Here is an 18,463-nt window from a genome sequence, read left to right on the forward strand (position 1 = left end):
TATACAAATTGTATTAATATGTAAAGACCAAATTAACTTGTATCATCGTTAAATATTCTCTAATAAAATCAGTGAAACTTTAAAATCGTTAAAATTCACGGCTCCCGCCGCATTGCACGAATACACAACTAGTATATATATATATATATATGTGTGTGTGTGTGTGTGTGTGTGAGAGAGAGAGAGAGAATTACTTCCTATTGGTTTTAATTTGAACTTGTTTCTTTATTGCTGTAAACTTCAAAAACATCCGAAATTAAGCTTGTTTGTTGGATTTTGGTGTTATAGTTGTAATTTAACGGCTTTAAAAATAAGCACAAATACAACAACACTGTTGTTCTATAATTTAACGGATTTTTTTGTAAAAGTAGATTGTTATTTCATGTATTTAAACACTACTGAATAAACCAATTTGACTCGGCACAGGCCCAAATGGCAACACGCTAAAACCAATTTTATGTACGCAGATTTATCATCTATCTTAAAGAATAGAACGGTTACATATATCGTATATAAATATTATATACTTAAAAAAGAACAATTCAGTTGTTTCATGAATACCCAACTTAGAAGAATGCATGAAATCAACTGTTAGATTTCTGATACCATCAAAACAAAAGCATGTACAGAAACATCTACAAATTCAAGATAAATTCAAGAAATCAGAAAAGCAATTCATCAGAAGAAACCCGACACCGGAAACTGAAATCCAAACGCCACATCAGCGATATTCAACCGGAACTAAATGCTACAACAAATAATTTCTAAAAATATCAGAAAACAACACAGAAATACAAGCCATAGTTCATGTGGAGGATTGAGCTTTCTTTATGCAGACATCTAGAGACAGAATCCCACAGTAACCAGAAAACTCAGACGGGACTGTTAAATAATTCTTTCTGGGGTTATGTTCCGACCACTTTGCGTATATTTCTGGTACAGATTGCAACGACACAGATGTCTCCATGCTTTTAGCACTCAGTTGATAAATGAAAGCGGTTTTTAACAAGCTTGTGCCCACACAATCCACATTAAAAGATCGTGCACGTTCTTGAACTTCATGATTCAGAATAAATATGACACTTTCGTGCTGTTCTTGAAGAAGAACATGCTTCTGATGTGTTTCTACACGAAGGGTGAAGGTGGTGTTGTAGGTGAAACGGGTGGTGGAAGCTGCATGCTGGATGCCAAAGTGGAGGTAGAGGTTTTTGGAAGAAGCGGCAAATGGGCATGATGGGTGGGGGCAAAAACAGGTGGCATGGGGGCAACTTTGTTCATGCTCGCCCTTCTTGCTGTAAGGCATCATCTCTTTGCAACCATACCGAGAATTTTTGCACGACACTCGGATTGATTCGATCACCTTTTCAATAGCTCGGCAACGGTTGTAGCCAATTGGCATGCAGCAAGAAGGGCATTTTCTCTTCACCTTGGAGCAGCATGTGGAGCACGCTATATGGCCATTCTCACACTGCAATGCCAGAAAAACAGAAAATATGAAGGTTTCTTTTAACAAACTGATGACATAATTCTCAAATCCACTATCTACTATTTTATTCGATAACGCTTGAAGATCCAAGTCTCCCACCCTCCAATAAAGAGAGCACGCAACTAGCAGATTATGAAATAATCTCTTCAATTGAGCCCATACGGGTGCATTCGATATGCAAACAGGACTGGACTGGATGGGCGAGAGTGAAATAGGTGGGTGAAAGAACGGGAAGGTTTTAGGTTTTTAATTTGATATGGGTAGTTTAGTAATTTACAAATATTGTCCCATCTCCTTCACTTTTGTTCCAGCTATTTTGGTGAGACAAAAAAACATATTCCTGTCCCACTCAGCCCAGTCCTGTCGTAGTACATTGTAGCAACAAACACGAGATAATATGTTTTTGTTCTATCCTATGCCGACCTGCCCCATGTATCAAACACATCTTTAGGGTGCATTTGGTACATAGGACAAGACAGGACAGTCAACAGAACAGAACATGGATCACTTTTCCACATTTGGCAGGACTTTTATGTGGAACAAAGTGGAACAAGCATGTTCCACCCCTGCTCCATGGAACAAGGTGAAACAGGCTTATATGTTACCAATATAACCTCAAAAATAAAACTCGATTCCGTAAGGGTAAATTGGTCATTTTATGTGCTTTACCAATTTTTATTTTATCATAATTTAATAAATTACATAAATTAATCAAAATATATAAACAACTCATTAAGGGTAAATTAGTCATTTTATCTGTTCTGTCCTAGTCCCATCCACAACTGCTCTGTCATGCTCTTTTCCGTCTTGTCCTATCTTATCTAGATACTAAACGCACCTTTATGGAACTTTCTAAATGCAATGCATGCATTCACACAACTAGCAGCTTATGGTTTTTGTGCCTTTGATATTGATATAAGAAAGGTAATAAAACAAATCAAACCTAATATAATAGGCGTTAAACAAAGTTTTTGTTAGTTCTAGTGTAAACATCTATTCATTCGAAGGTAGGAAAGATATCACAACATTTTTTCCCATTCCTGTCAACTAGTACATAATGCATTTTAACTTCATACTATAATGTTCAACATTTGGAAGAAAACACCCATATTGGAGCGTTGCAAGAAAAAGAGAAAGGATTTCCCCACATTCGGCAGTGCTCAATTAGCTATAGACAACACACCCTGATATGCTCAAAAGCAACATACTTTTACTATCATTACATAAAAACAAGTTACCCCAATGATATATCAGCAGTAAGATTCACGTACACGACAAGGAAAGAGGAGGTCAAGGGTAGTTTAGTATATAGCATGATTCTGTTACAACAGAATAAGTCATAAAACTGACGGATAATCAATAATGTGCTTAGAAAATCCCTAGAAGTGATGACATGGTTGTGGATCTAAAAGAATAAACAGATTATCCCATGGAAAAGACTCGCTGTTGGTGACACCAGAGCGTTAAAGAAGATATAGACCATACTTCATTTGGATCCTCAACTAATAATAAAAATCATCGACACAAACGTATGGCACTGCAAATCTAACCACCTTGATGCCTCAGCGCTGTCCGGTGACAGAAGCAAGATTCTTTGATTTAGAGGTTGTTTGTTTACCTCTTAATAGTTCCATAGAGGCAGTCTCTGAATCGTTAAAAGGTGAATCTTGTTTGGCAAAAAAAAGTTTGCCTCTTAATGGTTCTAAAACCCTGTGAATGATTTTGTATCATGGGCCTCCCTTAACCATTAAGCACCCTAATTTCATTGTAAACAATTACCAAACAATTATATTTCATTTTGCACTCTATCATGAGAGCCTCTTAATCATTCTAATCAATTAATCATTCTGCACCAAACCATTCAGCAACTGCCAAACGACCCCTTAGACAAACAGGAAGCTAAACTAAACCGTAAGGTATGGTAAGTTTGTCCAATGGCCACTTAATTTGTGGAGGATCATGAGTGTCTCAACCTATGCTGTTACCACGGTCAAAATACAAAATAGCAGTGTAATAGTTGTTATCGTGGTGGTATAGCGGCCCAAAAATAGCGGTTCATATAATATTTCTTAGAATTATATACATAATAATAACATATTATATGCATTAACTAAAAATATAGTTTCAACCTCAAAACATCAACTTAAACAAGTTTCACAAAACAAAATAGGAAAAGTGTTCATAAACGATAATAGAAAACTCGAACAGTGTCGAACAAGGTTGATTATCGAAGAAGGTTGACTGTCGGCGATGATAGAAAGAAATTGAAAACCTAAGATTCTAAGAATTTCTAAACCGAGTGTTGGATGATATTGGTTGACTGTTAATGGATTAAAACAAAATAAGGGCCCAAATCAAAATACAAGCCAAAAAAGACAAAAATATAAGCATTAGAGTAAAAGAGACCTAACTGAGAATATTGGTATTGCGGACCGCTATTTACCTCAAATATCAAGTGAAATAGCGGTAAATTGTGCCGCTATTATCGAAACCGCAATTCCCACCGCTGTTTTAACACCACTATTTTGCTTATGACAGATAACCGATATTGCGCTGCAATTAACAGCATATGCCTCAACAGCTAAGCAAAGGGGTAGAAGCTGTCATCATTTTGAGCAAGAGTGCCGGAGAATTGGAGTCTATAAACATGCAAGCTGATGATTACCGAAGGTATCAGATGGATCAGAATTCGACCAAAAAGAATACAACATGCAGAGCATTCTCTTTTCCGTGCTTAGATAAACAACTAAAGGGAATATCACTGAAGGGCTGTGCAAATCTTAATGTCTTGGATAAGGCTTAAAAGTGTCATCATTGAGATACATGTTAGCTTTGTGGATGGATACATACAGATACATTTTCTGTCCTTATCAACACCTATTGTATTACCCGAATGGCCAATCCAGTTTCGTGAACCGATTGATTCTGATCAAACTTCACTTTGGCTGGAAAAAGTTTGGCTAACAAAAAGGCTCCTAAGTCCTAAGAACACTTTAACCTCTTAGTGTGTAGTGATAGATGGCATTTCCCTAACCATGCACAACCTTGCACTCCCTGTGGTGGCCATTTGGTGGCATACTGAAAGTTTAACCATTGGCATGTTATGTACTACTTGAAATCTTGATTTATTTCTCAAACTATTGGTAGCAGCTAAAGAGTAATCATCCACACACATGAACCAGTAGATCATCACACATCAAACACAGTGCAATTGCATCATTTCTATGTTAGAATTTAAGAACAATTCAATTAGAAGATCTCTACAACATAAAAAGAGGGACTGAATACCTGGAAAACAGGGGTGCACAATGGATCAAGGCAAATCGGGCAATCCAATACGTCTGGATCGGTCAGCACCACCTGTAATGCCCCAATTGCATTGTTAAACACAGGGGAAACAGTATTACAGTTCCTCAGCCCAACGGCGAGATTCCCTAACCCCAGGTGTGACGAAGCCGCCATAGAAGAAGTCATCTGTTGCTGATGAATTTGTCCCTCCGATACTGCTTCTCCCTCGGCATGACCACCGCTATCATCCTCGCTTCCAACTTCCCCCTCCCCCTCAAACTCATCATCCTCGTCCTCTTCTTCAAACCCTTGCGAATCCGATTCTACATCCTCAATCGGAGACATCGGAAACAAGTCATCTTCCTCTTCCTCATCCTCCTCCACCGCCACGACTCGCGATTCCGATCTCTGAACCGATCTTTGCCGCTGAGATCGCGGTTGCGATTGAGACGCCGGTTCGGAGAATCTTGCCCGTTTATTGGCAAGTGGAGCATCTTCGTCGTCTTCGCCAATAGAGAATCTTGCCATCGGAATCCTCCTTTCAATTCTGCCAATGTTTCGACCCGTTGTGTCCATCGATCTTGAGGGCTGATAGTATATCTGGATTTTTCACAAACACCCACGTCATTTTACACGCAATTTTACCCTAATTTACCTAATTCCATTGATTTCGATATGGAAAGTTCTAGGGTTTTAAATATAATTTTTAGGGTTCTCTCCAAAAATACATGTGTTCTTCCCCAATTAAATACACATAATAAAAATGATAAGCCCCATAAAATAAAAACAAACGATCGTTGATTTAAATAATGTTTTAAGATATGTATTTTAAATAATTTATATGAATTTTTATATTTTAAAACATGAATATATCATTGAATTTACTGAAAGACCGAGTAGAAATAAAAAAATAAAAAAACATACCAATGAAGAGTCGTAAACAACTATTGATTCTGGAATATAAAGCAGAGAAGTATTTGTCGGACAACGGCAAGGCATGATGAAGTATGTTTTTTAAGATGGTATTGAGATCGCAGCTTGCACTTCTGTGTTTTTTGGTTTTGTGAATCTGTAGTTTTTCACGTGATCGACACTCTTTTTTATAGCGAGTCTGCTGTAAATGGTAACGTTGAAATTCGAAAGATATTTCAAATTCCAACGGTCATATGGTAAATGGGCGTGTTACAATTTTCAAAATTTTAAATTTCAAATGACGGTGTATAGATGTGAAATTTACTACTGAGTTAGGTTTTAGATTTTGTAAACGTTAATGTCTGACTTAAATTTTGAAATTTATAATGAAACTACATCTTGGGGTAAATCCATCTCATATATCATTTCGTTTTGAAATTAACAAAAACTATTAGGGGGTGTTTGGTTCGTAGAATGAAATTCAATGGAATTGGAATTCATCAAATGAATTTGACTTTGGGGGAATGAAATGGAATCTGATGGAATTTGACCATGGCTTGTGATTGCGTTTGGTTGCATAGAATTGGAATTGAATTCTTAACGGAATTGGGATTTTTTTTGTTTGGTTCACGAAATTCAACTTTGGAATCGAAAATTAAATATCAACAAATGACCTTTTATGATTTTGTTGTCATTTTTAAAAAAAATTAAAATTACCATTAAACCAAATTACATTATTAACATCAGATAAAATTTGAAATTGTTCACTTATATTACTGATATCTGAAATTTGGACGAGGGCTAAGGAATTCGTAGGAAATGAATTTGAAATCCTTGGTACATCAAGTGGAATTGTGAAATCGGTGACCGAATGAATTTGTAGGAATTGAAAAGATTCTTTCGCTTATAATCTGTGAACCAAACATCATATTTGGAATTTGGTCAAAGGATTGAACATTCCAATTCCTTTCAATTCCACAAAATTGCTATGATCCAAAGAGACCCTTAGTGTACAACTAGTGGGTACTTGGCTCAGTCTTTAAGGGATTGTTTACCAAACACTTACCCGATAAATGCTTACTTTAATGGATATATTATACTATTTAATGGATATTAAAAATTTACTATTTTAATATTAGTATATTAAAATATACAATATTTTAATACTATATGGATTAAAATAGTATAATATTATACTATTTTAATATACTAGTACAATATTTTATAGTATAATATTTTAATACTATATGGATTTGGTGCAAAAATGGCAAGTATTCAACATGATCGTCTTCATCAGCTACCCTTGGACTTAACTGGGCTAACGGAACTTTTTTGATTTTGTTAGAGAGAGGGACTCATTAGGTGTGAAAAATGCGTATCAGGTACCATCTTTGTATTTAGTTTAATTTTGGGATCTTTATGGGTAGAAAGTGTAAATCATAGGGACCAAATCAGTAACTTACTCTATCATAAGATATAACTTTATCTTTTAGTTGAAAATTAAAGAAAAGACAAAAATGCCCCTGAATTAAACGGACTCTTTTAACAATGGTTAGCCGGAGGAACTAAAAGTAAAGCAAAATGACAATTACAATGACTAAAATTGTAATTGGTTCAAAAGAGAAACGAGAGTTACTAGCGGATTATAATTACATAGACCCAAAGTGTAAGTTGCCGTTTACTAGATGCTTACCCGGTAAGTACTTACCGGGTAATTTTCCTCACCGGATGAACATATCAAGGGCCACGAATCTTACTCGGTAGGAGCGATGATAAGGATAAAGAGTCTTACCCGGTAAGTGAAAGTGACGACTATTATCCGGGTAAACGTTTACCAAGTAAATTGTTACATAGACTACGTTTTAATATGCTACAATCTTACCCAATAAAATAAATTATAATATTGATTTCTACCGTTAAACACTTACCGGGTAAACATTCGATAATTAATTTGCGAAACATAATACGTTGTTAATCAGTCCTGAGATATTGAATGACGATGGTTCCTTGAGGCCTTAAACATCATCATCAATCCAAAGAACAAATAGTAGCAAATAAAACACACCACGCAACGCAAGTCGCAGAGAACCAACACACCACGCAACGCAGGTCGCAGAGGAGGTAGGGAGATATGGAGGGTTGTGTAACATCGGCGTTTACATCAACACCAGCAGTAGTATACCCACAAACCTTCTTCCTCCAAAACCCTAACACCCATTTATTATCACACAACACCTGTAATAATAGCAGAAGGAGTAAAACCAGACCTTCATTATCCGTTAAAGCTTCTTCTTCATTCAAAACTCACACTTTGTCGAGTAATTGGGATGTACCCACATCCAATTATTCTGCTTCAGCTCCATCTTGGATGCCTAGATTCGAAGAACTCGATACCACCAACATGCTTCTTCGTCAACGCATCGTTTTCTTGGGATCCCAGGTTTGGTTAAACACACTCGAATCTCTTTAGGTTTTGCGTATGTAATGATAAAATTAGTCGAATTGATTGGTGGGTTTTTTATTTTGTTCAATTTGGTGGCTTAATTTTTGAGATAACACACACTTAGCCGTATAGAGATTTCCCCCCTCTTAGACTGCACTTTTTAGTACATTCTGCTTCTCTTTCTGCTCTCATATTACTAATTCGTTGAATCTGTTGATGGGGTTTTGTTTTTGTGCAATTTGGTGGGTTAGGTTTTTGAGATTACACACATACTTAGCTGTAGAGAATTGCTTCCTGTTAGACATGTGGTCTGTAGCAAATTATCTCTCTTTTTTCTGTGCATATATCAATCAATTTGTTGATTTCCTGATGGGTTTTTGTTTTTGTTCAATTTTGTGGCTTAATTTGTTAAATTACAATCCTTCAGCCATATAATGACTCCCTCTTCCCTCTTTTCAGACCAGCGCTTTTGTAGCACATTCTATATGCCATTTTCTTGATGCAATTTAATCCTCATTCTTCCACTAAAGTCTAAAGCTACTCAGAACTCACGAATCAATGGCGAGTCTAATTTTCAATCTCATAATTTCTGAGAGTTGTTCTTCAATCTAACTCTCCAAACTATTGAGGTGATGCTAAGCCATTGATTCGTTAGTCCTGAGTATCTTTAGTTTCTGCCAAGAAGATTAAATTGCATCATCTCTCTGCCTATATCCATCAATTCGTTATATTTCTTGATGGAGTTTTGCAATTTGGTGGCTTATAATTTGAGATTACACGCGCACTTAGACGAATTGTAACTTTCCCTTGTTATACCACCACACTATATCTATCTCTTCTGGTTCCTATCAATAAATTAGTTAAATTTCAAGATGGGTTTTTGTTTTTGTTTATTCTGGTGGCTTGAACATTCAGATCACGCAACACACTTTGCAGACATCTCCCTTTTTAAGACCAGCATTTTGTAGCACGTTCTTTCTCTCATATAAGTCAATCATTTTGGTGGCTTAACGTTGGGCATTAAAACACCCATAAAAATATAGAGACTTCCTCTCATTGAGATAGTATTTTGTAGCACTTTCTATCCCTCTTTTGTGCTCCCATATCAATTAATTCATCGGGTTTCTTTGTAGATTCTAGATTTTGATCATTTCGGTGGCTTAATTTTTGAATTCACTCACTTAACCTTCATGGGCATTGAATTTCTTGGTGGGTTTTCTGTAATCAAATGGCTGCTTTTTTTAGATTACAATCACTCATATTGAGACTCCCCCTGGTTAAAAACCTTATTTTCCTACATTTTCTCTCTTTTTCCAGATATATTAATCAACTCATCTAACTTCTTGATAGGTTTTGTCTATTTTATCGGTTCAGTGACTTATTTTCAGTTCATTTATATCACCTTCCTTCATTCTAAATTTGTTGGTCTCAATTCCATTCAGTATATTGGATCCAAGATCACATCTTTTTCCCATACACCATAATGAACATGTTAAACGGCCAAGTTGGATGTAGTCATAACCTTCTAGAACACGCTTTTACCAATGAGGAGATTTCCCATTTGAAACTAGCCCGTGATGCTTTCCTTTTAACCACCAATGTGATGATATGTGGAATTGATGATCCTGCTTTTATATGCTTATACGGTACAACTTTCTTTATAACACTTCTATCGCTTTAGTGGTTAATGGTGGGGAGGGGGGGGGGGTGTTGGGGTGATGATGTAATTAGTAGATGTATCACACGAAATATCAGTAGATTTGTAAAAATTGATGATTATATTTAAATAATCGTGCGGTTTCTAGGGATTAGAGTTGTGGGTAATTCAATATCACGTATATTTTGTATATTTACTGCATAATTTCTATTTGGCAACATAAGTTTCTCTTTTATTAAGTAAATATAAAGAGGATGGAACTATGCAGGTGGACGATATGTCAGCTGATTTCATAATCAGCCAATTGTTATTTCTCGATGCAGAAGATGACAAGAAAGATATAAAACTGTTCATCAATTCACCTGGTGGTTCTGTTACTGCTGGTATGCTTATGACATGCTTTTATTTAACTACCTTTCTTGATTTTTTGGTGATTAACCCTTAAATTACAAGCTCAATCACAACATATTTCAATATGATTAACGGAAAGATTCCTCGCTTAAGGTCGTTTAACAGTAGACCCAGTGTATCTCACCCGAAGATCTGACATCTATTATAGGTCAAGTCAAATGTAGTGATTTTCATATTGGTAAATTTACTTCACTATTTGATGATGCATGTAGGAATGGGGATATACGATGCCATGAAGCTATGCAAGGCTGATATTTCCACCATTTGTGTTGGTCTCGCTGCATCCATGGGTGCGTTTCTTCTAGCTTGTGGTTCCAAAGGGAAGAGATTCTGTATGCCTAATGCTAAGGTCATGATCCATCAACCACTTGGAAAGGCCGGAGGAAATGTAAGTCGGTTTCGTCTGTTTATTAATACTACTCTTTCTTTTCATATGTCAAAAAATAAATCTCATCTCACTCCGTGATTTGAGAGTACGAAGATATGGAGCAAGAGCGCTTTCATTTGATTCTCTTAACCAATTCTCTGGATGAGGGAGCAAGGGCATTTCTGACAATTCCACTAAATTAATTCGGAGTTTTTGCATTATCCCTTTCTCTTAAAATTAGAGTCCCTTTTGATAAATGAATGTCAAATTGGTGTTAGAAAGAAAGAAATTGACGGGTTTACCCTTATTATTTGAGCAAGAAGTTGATTATCAGCAACCCCAACTGCCTCACATGTAACCCATCTATGAGGACACCAATGTGAGGGGGCATTTTTTGGCTCACTCAGCGGCTAAGGCTAGCGCCCAGGAGGTGTCAAACCCTGTAAACGGTACTAGTTTGCCCTTATGTAAACGGGGTAACCCTAAAGACTAATAAGGGCTATTTTTTTTAAACTGTGTATCTGACATCTTTGACTCAACTAGTGTGTGGGTGCCCCAACATGCCGTGTCTTGATGAACCGGGACAATTTTAGGCATTTTGGCTAATGGGCATGGCCCTCAAAGAAATTGATAGCACCTAGTGGGAATCGAACTTGGGTTCTCATGCCACATTGGACACGATACCTAGGGTAGTAAGGGCCAAGTTTATCCTTAAAATGGTGTTGTCCAAATCAAGCCAAACAAACCCAATATATCCCGCTCAAAAGTAGGGTCTAAGAGTGGTAGGATGTACATAGACCTTACCTCAACTACTAGGATCCAGAGAGGCTATTTCCATGAAGACCCCTGGCTTGTGCACAAAAGAAAGGTGTGCCAAGCAGACAATAAGATAGGTAATATAATAGGTAATTGGGATATATTATATATATAATATATATATATATATATATGTATGTATGTATGTAAAAGTATTATTCGCTCTACTGTTTGGGATATACCGGATTTGTTTGGTTTGTTATATTGGCCTCACATCGAGTTTCCCACATGCATTTCGTATATTTTCAACTTGTATCAAAGTCTCACACAACTTTTTCTATATTCAGGCAACAGATATGAGCATAAGAATAAGAGAAATGGTGTACCACAAGGTTAAGGTGAACAAAATAATATCGAAAGTCTCGGGAACTCCTTACGAGAAGGTTAATTATTTCACCAACCTCCGCTTTATTTCCATTTCGACATCATAAAACTTTCTCAGTAACATGGAAAACTCGCCTTTCGATCAGGTTGAAGCCGATACCGATCGCGATTATTTTATGAACGCATGGGAGGCAAAGGCGTACGGATTGGTTGATGAGGTGATTGATGACGGTAAGCCCGGTTTAGTTGCGCCGATTGCAGATAAGACACCGCCGCCCAGGACCCGTGTGTGGGATTTGTGGAAAGTGGAGGGGAGCCGTAAGGCGATGAAGAATATGCCGTCGGAGGACAAGATGTTGCAGAATGGACACATTGGTGGTGAAGAAGATGAAGATGAAGAGAAAAAAGAAGAACCTGCTTCTGCCTGAGAATCATGGTTACATTGAAGGTTTTTATATAATGGTGCAAATGTAACACTAGATGGTTTTTGATTCAAGTTATGATTCTATTTGATTAACCTTTTTTATTTTGTAGCTGTTACAACTCGTTTTACATGGATATAAAATGGGATATGTGAGCTTCTTATAAGATTCAAGCTGTGGGTTACCAATAACTTTTACTATGATTTTAAGTTGTATTCAATTATTAGGTCAACCTTTTGCTTTGGGTATTATTATAGTAGCATTTCTATTTTGTCCAGGGACGTTTCAATCTTTTTAGAGGCTATGTTATACCTAAAACCTTTGATTACACTGTAAAATGAGATGATAAAATACATATACAGAAGCGATGATGAAGCGTATTGCTTTTGATTACATTATAAAATGAGATAACAATTAACAAAGATATACATACATACATGTATATATACACATATGTATCTATACATACATACATATCTATACTAAATACGTACATACATATCTATACTAAATACATACATACGCATATGTGTACACATACACATACGCATATGTGTACACATACACATACATACATACGTATATGTATACACATACACATACACATACACATACATACGTATACATACATACATACATACATACATACATACATACATACATACATGCATACGTATATGTATACACATACACATACATACATACGTATACATACATGCATGCATGTATGCATACATACATACATACATGCATACATAAATTACAGAAGCAATGATGACACGTATTGCTTTTGTCTTCTGAGATTGAAATTAGAGAGCAACAAGGTGAACTAAAATTTTATATTCATTGATTAAAGGCCCCAAACAATGTAAAATTGGCCCTAAAATTTTAGGGACCCTGTTCAAAATCACATATTTAGCATGCTGAAGAACGACCTGACACTTTTGGGTAGAGTTTTTTTGGGTTATTTAGGTGAAGTTTATATGAATGACTTTATGACCAAGGGGTCGTTTATCAAACACTTACCCGCGTAAGTACTTATCAAGTCACATTACCTTACCGGATGAATATGACAAGGACCAAGAATCTTACCCGGTAAGAGCGAAGCAAAGACCGAGAGTCTTACCTGATAAGTGAGGACGATAACTTTTACCACGTTTAACGCTTACCGAGCATACAATGCCTTTTTGGTATTTTGATTTCGAACAATTTTTAGTGGAAATTGTATATTTATGTAATTTTGCCGAAAGTTAGGTTTTTTGTTACTATTTGTACTTTCAAAATTATGAATTGCAATTTAGGTTATTTATAAATTCTAAAACCAAATTCTACAGACGGAAATATCGGTCCATCATTCATTGGAAAATATAACAATAAGGGTGGTGCCTGATTGGTTTGAGCTTGACTTCAAAAATCAAAAGTACCAGTAGGTCCCAGGTTCAAATCCAAGGAGGAATAAAAATCCCTTTGTGGTCACAGAGGTTCAAATTGGACGTTCTTAGTTTACGGAGCTTTTCCGAGGGAATATGTCATCGAAAATATTTTAAAATTTATCTAGTCTTCCATCAAATAAACGCTAAATGCATTCGATGTTGTCTAATTTATTATCGATCTTGAATTACTATTATGATGCTTTCTCACACATCCGTTCCATCATTTTATCATATAACGGTTGGCTCCTTCATAAGTGTTTCCCATATTTTGAGACGGTAACGAAAAACATGTTTTTATAATCATGTATATTCGGGTCAGTTTGTGAGCATATCCCGATAGGTCTAACGGAATCATGAACTCAACAGCCGGAAAAGCGTCTAGTTACGAGTCTTCACGTTGCGGTTTGTGGTTCACATATGTGGTTTGGGCATTTTTTCAAACCGCACTGCATAAACCTCAAACCGCAAAAAAACCACACTGCGTGTACGATTTGCTACCTCTTGCATTTTATGTTTACAATCCAATAATTATAAGTTTGAAAATACATTATAATATCAACGATAACGTGACCATAATTCAAAAAAAATAAAGAGTTTCAATACGCCCAATTCCCAAATACATATTCTATAATAAAAAAAATAGTCTAAGAAGTAAAAAAATAGACTTCCAATTCAAAGTCAAATTCCTTCAACATATTCCATTCTATCCAAAAATATTCTGCGAACCAAATGTCACCTAAGTGATAATATTGAATTTTACCGGTAAACACTTACCGGGTAAGTGTTTGGTAAACGACCCCTAATTTTTCTTTTTGGAGGTGGTCGATCCTAGGTTTCGTTTAGACTAATTCTATGGCAAGTCGTAAGTGGAAGGCTTTGTCAACAACCGTGAGATAAATCTTTCAGTGGCCATAAACATATATACAGATGGTATAGTTCAAACCGAGTTGATTTTATCATCCCATTTTATTTGTGAAAATGTTCAAAATGAAAACAAAGAATGAGGAGACAATAGGTTTTCTATACAGCGCTTTGAAGTCTGAAGAGTTTTATTTCCGAGTTATTTCAAGAGAACAAGTCTGAAGTCATTCTTCAGAGTTAGCTCACCCGAACTCAGGAGTCTTCTTTTTCAACTTAGCTCACCCGAACTCTAAAGTCCGACTCTTAGTTTTTAATTTCAGATATATTATATTTCAAAAAAAATTGCAATAAAAAACTTGAATATATGACCTCACATATAAAAAAACAAACTAACCAACAGAGCAATGATAATTGAAAATTCCAACACTTTTGATGCTTTAAGATCAACTGTGATTCTTGCTTATTGTTATGTTTATCCGATGAGAAAAATTGTCCAATAAGTACTTACCGGATAAACATTTAGTAAATGGTCCATAAATGGTTATTTGGATGTGTATTTTATACAAAATTGTTTTGATATTTAATAATCAAAATTAAGGATATTACATGATTTTAAGTTGTAATAATAAAAACCAATAATCTATTAAAATCCGTTAATTCAATTACAATGCAAACTTCTTTTCAGATCTCGTATCGATATTAATCTGTACTACTTTATAAACAAATTTATCAAAAGTCTTAAAAACAATTTTTAATGCACAAAGTACTATACATTTATGCACAAAGTCTTAAAAGTCTTAAAAATAACTCATAATGCATTAAGTACTACTACTTTATGCATTCAATCTTAAAATCTCTTAATCTACAATTAAAATAACATAAGTACAAGTTACCAATGCACATTATTATTATTTTTTTTTCCTATTCCAAGATACTTTTGACATCTTTCACTCATGACTTCACTCTCTAATACCTCTATGTCTTCTCCCCATTCTCCAAGGTGAGATTCAAACTGATATTCACCATGAGTTATTAAAAGTTCTCTCATTTATCTCCTCTTCAATTGCTCTAAAACTCTCGGTCTCGCTCTCGATCTCTTGCTTCTTTGGTCTTCGTGTAAATCGAACACATTTGTGAAGTCATTTAAATATGTTGGATTTTAAATATATTGGATTTTAAACTGTCACACAATTTTTTTTTATCGATAGACTGTAATTGGAACCATAACTCTTATTTATTCAAATTGTATTAATATGTAAAGACCAAATGTAACTTATATCATCGTTAAATATTTAATAAAACCAGTGAAACTTTAAAATCGTTAAAATTCACGGCTCTCGCTGCATTACGCGAGTACACAACTAGTACTTCCTAGAGAAGGTGTATTTTAAGTTCTTAATTTATTGGACACATATTTACCGAAACAACTTGCTTATTATTGAAACACTCGCCCTCGGTAGAATGGGCAAATTGGTAATTTCAGTTACCCAAGTGGTTGTTTGTTTATATGCATGATGGAATTTTGTTGACATATTCACATGTTTCCTTTTCGATTTGATGGCTTGCCATATTATGTACGTAGGTTTTGGGTTCATGTGTGACCAGTCTGTTGTCGTGAGACTCGTGAGACCATTTTTTTTACACTTGAAACTTTACAGCAAAACGTTGTAAATGTAAAAAAAAACCGAATTTTCACAACAAAAACACTATGAAGGTTGCCTTCACAGCGTTTTGCTGTGAAGTTTTAAGTGTAAAAAAGTGGTCTCACGGATCTTACAAAAACAGACTGATCTTACGTGATCCCAAATCTATATATGTATGTCAACATAGGCTATTTTTGACCTATATATTTAGTAGTTGACTTCATATATAACATATGATTTCACACTAGACTTTAATTCTTTATCCATTTTGTAGTCGTATTTATCCGGACTTTGACATATAACACAAAATTTACATGTGAATATCTTGTATTAGTTTATGTAATCATTTTGTGTTGACTTAACCCACACCCACTATTCCATGTGAATATGTGCTTTATTGATCATTTTAACAAAATGAATATTAATTAAATATTTAGTTAATTTTTATTTTACATGAAGACAAATTGCATGAAAAAGTAATGTACTTTAACTTGATTCATATTTTAAGTAACGTACTTTCAAAACTTCCGTTTTGATACCTAAGATGTAAAGTTTTAAATATTTAAGTATCCAGGTAACAACTTTAAGCATTAACCGTTATCATGCTGATGTGACGAAATGCTTCAGCAAGTAATACTGAGATGGACGCCACATCAGCATGGTAACCAGTTAATATTTCAACAGGTTACTGAGATACTTAAATGTTTAAAACTTTACACCTTAGGTACCAAAATGGAAGTTTTAAAAATATTTTACTCAAAATAAGAATCAAGTTAAAGTACGTTATTTTTCCATACAATTTACCCTTTAGATAACATACTTTTAAATTACACATCACTTTTATATACTTTGCTCTTAATCATTCTATCTCAACATGTATACCATACTATTCACTTGTGAATATAGAGTTTATTCATTATAAAAAGATAAACACAATAAATAGGGTGAATGCACCTAAGATTGCAATATAAAAATATTATTTGTGCTCTCAATTAGGCATGAGTTATTTCCATAATGTGTGAAAAACTAGGGGACATTGATGTAACTTCATGATCCTATTAGATACTTGTCTTTTTGTATTGTTCTTTGATAGACATGTTAAAATAAGGGTTTCCATTTAAACCCTTAAAAATAAATCGAAAAACCGTAAAACGTAATAAATAGGAAAGAAAACGAATTACATGTTTTAAATAACGTCAATTAAACTATTCAACACATTACAATGATTGTAAAACGAAAATTAAGATGAGAACACTTAAGACGGTATAACGAATGACCCGTGGCTTTTATTGAAAAGACCGTGAGGTTCACGTAATTATTTTGGAAATATGATTGTTAAGAAAACGTTGGCTTTGCCTATGAATCTTGTAGGCTTTGTTGTTAAGCCATCCTTTGCCGACTAAAAGTTCGGTACATTGTGTTCAACTATTCTCTGACCACTCAAGCCTATATTCTCGCTTTTGCTTTTCTCCATTACTGGTCGTACGTGTTAAAGTTTTATTTGTGATGCGAGATATCATTAGGTTGGGTTCTGACAAAAAGAGAAGTTAATATGAGAAGCGTAAGAAGAGATATTCATCCTTGGATCAATTCTAATTGAATTTCAACACTAACGAGGTGCACCAAGATGCACCGAATCAGTTCTCTTCTAAAGCATAATTATAGGTGGGTATAAAATTAAAAATGATCAAGGGTTAAGATCTCTTCTTATGTTTTCCACCATAACTTTCTTTCTCACACGATCATTCACCAAATGTAATTACATATCTATATCACTAATAAATAAGTAACTTTTGGGACACGTGTCATGTTTCTGTGCGGTGGTTATTGATTTTTCCCGCCTAAACATGTATCTAGACACAATTTTCACTTACGGTTCAAATAAGTCTATTTAAGTGACCTATGTCCCTCTATACATTTATTTTCCTATTTTCGTGGTGTAACTGAATTTAAGTCTGAATTTAACTCTGAAGTAGCCTCCAGACTTACAACATAACTCTGGGAAAATTCAGAGTTGTAAGTCTGAATTTAACCCTGGAGTGACCTCCAGATTTACAACATAATTCTGGGAAAATTCAGAGTTGTAAGTCTGAATTTAACTCTGAAGTGGTCTCCAGACTTACAACATAAACTCTGGGAAAATTCAAAGTTGTATTCAGACTTACAACTCGCTGCATTGTGCGAGTACCCTTCTAATATATATTAATTGATATATAATGTTTTAATATTTGTATTCTTGAAAAAGTTAAGAGTTTTTAAAAGTTAAATCAAAATGTTTCATAGAAATACTAGAAGCGTACTCGTACAATGCAGCGATATACCTCGTGATTTTAATATTTCATTTTTTTCTTTATCTCAGTCGATGTTATAATATGGCTTTATGTGATTTTGAGAAAGCGA

The 18,463-nt window shown here is 35.0% G+C and overlaps 2 protein-coding genes across 2 annotated transcripts; one reads left to right on the forward strand and one right to left on the reverse strand.

Moving 5' to 3' along the window:
- Nucleotides 1-579: 579 nt before the first annotated feature.
- LOC112515256 (putative E3 ubiquitin-protein ligase SINA-like 9) lies at nt 580-5,408 on the reverse strand. The gene is made up of 2 exons (XM_025121960.1): nt 4,775-5,408; nt 580-1,468 (listed from the first exon to the last, which is right to left on the reverse strand). Exons 1-2 carry the CDS (start codon nt 5,348-5,350, stop codon nt 806-808), a joined length of 1,239 nt encoding a protein of 412 aa, XP_024977728.1. The 5' UTR covers nt 5,351-5,408; the 3' UTR covers nt 580-805.
- A 2,317-nt stretch (nt 5,409-7,725) lies between these two features.
- LOC112515697 (ATP-dependent Clp protease proteolytic subunit 3, chloroplastic) lies at nt 7,726-12,297 on the forward strand. The gene is made up of 5 exons (XM_025122603.1): nt 7,726-8,126; nt 10,055-10,169; nt 10,410-10,585; nt 11,668-11,763; nt 11,851-12,297. Exons 1-5 carry the CDS (start codon nt 7,818-7,820, stop codon nt 12,130-12,132), a joined length of 978 nt encoding a protein of 325 aa, XP_024978371.1. The 5' UTR covers nt 7,726-7,817; the 3' UTR covers nt 12,133-12,297.
- Nucleotides 12,298-18,463: the final 6,166 nt, after the last annotated feature.

Source organism: Cynara cardunculus, assembly GCF_001531365.2.
Source record: "Cynara cardunculus var. scolymus isolate 2C chromosome LG 7, CcrdV1, whole genome shotgun sequence".
Taxonomy (NCBI): Eukaryota; Viridiplantae; Streptophyta; class Magnoliopsida; order Asterales; family Asteraceae; genus Cynara; species Cynara cardunculus.